The 4331-nt window shown below is 42.3% G+C and overlaps 2 protein-coding genes across 3 annotated transcripts in view; one reads left to right on the top strand and one right to left on the bottom strand.

The window, feature by feature from the left end:
• Positions 1 to 322: 322 nt before the first annotated feature.
• On the bottom strand, positions 323 to 1423 carry SARC_02599 (hypothetical protein; the record flags this gene model as incomplete). Its single annotated transcript, XM_014303651.1, has 1 exon — positions 323 to 1423. The coding sequence occupies exon 1, from the start codon at positions 1406 to 1408 to the stop codon at positions 323 to 325; it is 1086 nt and encodes a 361-aa protein (XP_014159126.1). The 5' UTR covers positions 1409 to 1423.
• A 701-nt stretch (positions 1424 to 2124) lies between these two features.
• SARC_02600 overlaps positions 2125 to 4331 on the top strand; it is a gene marked incomplete at its 3' end in the record, with an annotated part of 5984 nt that continues 3777 nt past the window's right edge. The window contains exons 1-4 of one of the 2 annotated variants that reach the window (XM_014303652.1): positions 2125 to 2392; positions 3304 to 3468; positions 3782 to 3830; positions 3950 to 4114. In XM_014303652.1, the coding sequence (XP_014159127.1) occupies positions 3374 to 3468; positions 3782 to 3830; positions 3950 to 4114 (309 nt within the window). In that variant the 5' untranslated portion in view covers positions 2125 to 2392; positions 3304 to 3373. Of the gene's footprint in view, positions 3469 to 3781; positions 3831 to 3949; positions 4115 to 4331 lie in introns of both variants that reach the window. The other variant, XM_014303653.1, reaches the window with a different exon arrangement.

Consider the following 4331-nt stretch of genomic DNA (forward strand, 5'->3'; position numbering starts at 1 on the left):
TACATCGTAGGAAATCTTTAACGTTGCACCATTCTGCTTCTCGGCCGGGCGCAATGTATTTCCATCCTGACATACCCCTAATCTCATGCTAGACACTTTGGGGTGCAGTACGGGAAAATATCGGCATTTACCTATGCTACAGTGAGAAGTAGTGCTTCTTCGCTATTCTATGATACGAGTGATTCCGTGCTCCTCGACGCATCATCGCTGCCATCATGACACAAAGCTTATACTAACACGACCTCAGTACGCGCAACATCATCTGACTATCCCTACTTCACAGAATCAGTCAATGGAAATTTCAATGATATGAAGACAAAGTCTACGCTTGACTCTCAAGGTACTCAACAATATCAGCCTTCCCCTGCTTTCGAGCGATATCCAATGCTTTTGTACCGTCTGCCGATATATGCGCTACATCCGCCCCGGCAGCAACCAGCGCCTTTACCATTGACAGGTTCCCATTTTTCGCCGCTATCCACAGAGGGGACACGCTCTGGGCATCCGGCTTATTCACGAGGTCTACCTGATGGTCTCTACCTACACTATCTCCACCCGCATCGGCGGTTTCTGTGGCGCTTTCGTGTGTTTTTGACCACTGTAATAGCTCACACAACACACTCTCGTGTCCGCAGAACACACCGATCATCAGCGGACTCGCTCCGTTGGCATCTACCAGAGTACAATCAGCGTTCGCGGAGAGGAGTGTCTTAAGTATATCTACTTGGCCACGTTCACAAGCAACCAGAAGGGGAGTTAACTGTGTGTTGTTTATTGAGTCGATGAGGATACCTGGTTGCTCAGCAATTAATGCAACGGTTTCGTGGTGACCAGCCGCGACAGCCACACTCAGAGGGGTATCGCCGCCTTTGTTGCGCGAGTTCAATACCGAACTTAACTCCAGATCGCCCTTTAGGCTGCTCAGTAGTAGGTCTACGACTTTCGTGTGACCGCGAGATGCAGCGGCGATAAGAGCGTTGTCGCCTGTGCTGTTACATGCCACAGTCTGTGAACGTACACTCATACCTGTCCGAGATTCCTCAGTTTGAATAGCCTTCAGTAGATACTCGAGTAAGCCCACATGCCCATACCCGGCTGCCAGGAATACTGCATTGCACCCAATTTCGTTACTCAAAAACAGGGAGCAAGCAGCACCCTCGTAGAGGTACTTAACGACCTCAGTGTGCCCACCAAAACACGCTCCATGAAGTGCTGCATTTCCCGCAGTGTCTTGTCTGTTCACATACACACTAACAGCTTCTTCAATAGCCCCTCGTGTCGAACCGGATTCCAGTGATTGTTTGTATGTGAGTACAGCCGACTTTATCGAATCTAGGTCGCCGGTCACAGCTGGCTGCAGGAGCGCCGCTGTGGCGGGCGGCTTTTGGCCTGACAATGCTTGACCCATTCTTGCGACGGATACAGTACAGATACGTAAGGTTTAAGAGTTCAAGAGTTATAATACAAACGTTGCAAAGCAGTCAGTCTCAACCTCTGGCTCTATGACTCGCCCTAACTATTTATCTGTTGTTCTAAAAAATCATAGGCAGTTAACAGTTCTCTCTAAAAAACAAAAACAAAATATAGATCAGAGGTATACACGGTCGATTTTTTTTTCATGTGGCGTCTTGTTTTTGGGTTTGTTTCTAAAAATAAAACATATAGTCTTAGAGGCTCACACAACAAGAGTCTCAGACTCTCAAGTCTCAGAGTCCAGGGTTTATTTATTTTAAGGGGTTTTTTAATTTATTTTAAAAAAGTTGTAAATAAAAGTAAAATAGCAGCAGGCCGCAGCCGCCGCAGTTTCGGGTTTTACTTTACAAAACCCTAAATAAAAAAAAAGGTAACGGTTAACGTTTATATTTACAGCTACCAGCACCATGATTTGTCCCAAAATCTTCAGGCACCGTTTTCAAATCAGGACTCCCGAAATGAATAAAAGCGTATGAGGTCGGACGGAATTGAAGAGTTTTCATTGGCTACTCAGTTCTACTTCTTGGTTTCATGAATCTTTCAAAAATTGATGACGCTTTCTATGGCTTTTGGCGTCAACTGTCAAGTCCTTATTTGAGGTTCTAAACCATATATATATGTAAGGCGTACTCTATTCATACACGAAGTATGCATGAAGAGTATCAACAGTTTGAGAATAGTGAGTGCAATGGAAGTGACATTATGAGAGTCCTATCTCGCATCTTGCATTGATTGTAGTTCCTGCTGTATGCTGATATCTATACTTTTACTCTCGTACAGAAATGCACGGGGAAGAAGCTCAAATTGCCTGGCTTTGAGTGCATTTAAGAGTGCGTTGAAAAAGGAATGCTGTAGGCTCGCGCTCAGTTGTGTTTCATTTGTCTTCAAGTCTGTATCAAAAGGATATCCAGATATCCAGGTAGATATATCACGGACAGTATTTGTCTATATAATATCATTCCATTTCTCTGAGAACAGATTCCCTATCCTGTTCCGTATTGTTGTTTTATCAGTCTGCGCCTATGCACTGCTACTGTATAGAAATTAAATACTCTCGTATCATGTGTGTACGAATTTTTGAGATGGTATATTTTCAAATATAATATTATCACAGCAACTACTATCTCAGAGATATGATGCGCTCCCTCTGGAAGTATTCTTTCCGTTTCACGAGATGTGTACAGTCATATCTATCTCATTCGCAAATATGAACTTTAATGTAGAAGTTATTTGATTTTCCATTTGCTTTACTCTGACGAACTATTTGAAAGATATGGTATGTTGCACACGAACCTTATAGTTCTGAACAAGCAATAATGATGTGCGTGCGTATAGCATGAGGACTAATAGTCTCATATAGCCATATAAATGGTTCGCGCGAGGTATGCAACAGGTGAGGTATAAATTCATGTGCCTGCTCATGTCTTTTCTCTTGCATCTGAGTACCAGTATATCATAGCCTACTCTTTTAGGACCTACGGTTGAAGAAATCCACAATAGCAAACCTGCACACATACTATACTGAATATACTGAAACACACTGACGCACACATATGTTTGTGTCAAAGTCGTACATGTATAGCTATATATATATATATATTATATATACATAGATATACATATAAAATTACATACATATATATATATATATATATATATGTATATATGTGGGTTTTTCTGTTTGTGCTTTTCTTAGTTTTATTTTAAAACGCGCTCCTATACTGGATAATTTCATAGAGGTATTCGCATTCAATCTTCTGCGCGAGTAGGCGATCATATATTCTAATCTATTGCCGTTTTTGTATCGTATTTGTCTTTTACCATTTTCAGGCGAAGCTAGACTAACGGGACAAAATATTTGATTAGGTCAATTCAGCATCTACAGCTGAAGCATGGGAAAATGTCTTCCGAGATCGTTCATGAGCAGAGTTCTCAATTGATTGTAGTAAAGCCCATCAGCAGAGCGACTGTAATCTTGGGTGTGAGAGAAAAGAGGTAAAGTTAAGTTGTAAGCCAAGATTTCAGAGATTAACCCGTACTCGCTGCGATAGATGTGTGTATTGGCAAATATTCCGATACACACATATATATATATATATACGGTTATTCTGTGACCTTGCGCTAGAGGGATATGTGCAGACAAACGCTTACAATGTGAAGTCACGAAGTGTGGGATTGTGTGAGCTTCTTGGCAAGACATTTGTAGCCTTTATTGCATGTAGGATGAATACACCGCACAGCATTCAATGTTCGCTTGGAAGACTTATGTCCCTGCTTTTCACCCCCCGCCTCTCTTTGGTATATACAGCGGAACGACCGACGAACATACAGCCTATAAGATCGTGTGCGAAAAACCGGTACGTTCCTCGTCGTGATGTTGAATTCCAATTCGAGTATCTACGGTGTGTTTACAGATCAGAAGCATCGTTCCTATTGTTTCTCATCCGATGGTATATTGGTCATAACACCAACTTAGGGCGGCAGCAGATATGTAGTGCTCAAACGCTTCAGCGATTTCTACCGACTGCGGACGGCAGTCACGAAAACATTAGGGCGTATAGACCCAGGCATCAAGACAATTATCGGTCATGCACTCTACGCCTTCCCGAAGCGGCGATATTTCAATAACCTCTCCGACGAGGTAATATAAACCTATATTCATTCGTTTAAGTTTCATTGATCCTGAGCGGCAAGCATTGATAATGTTCCCCGTTTCGAGAAAAAAAAGGCAAGAAAAAAACACATCTGAACGGGCGAAGTCTCACACCTATAATGTCTTGTTCTGGAACAGGTGGTTTCTGAACGAGTTCTGGCGCTCAACACATTTCTAAGGTATTGCATGATGCTTTATATATATA

The sequence above is a fragment of the Sphaeroforma arctica genome, assembly GCF_001186125.1.
Source record: "Sphaeroforma arctica JP610 unplaced genomic scaffold supercont1.118, whole genome shotgun sequence".
Taxonomy (NCBI): domain Eukaryota; class Ichthyosporea; order Ichthyophonida; genus Sphaeroforma; species Sphaeroforma arctica.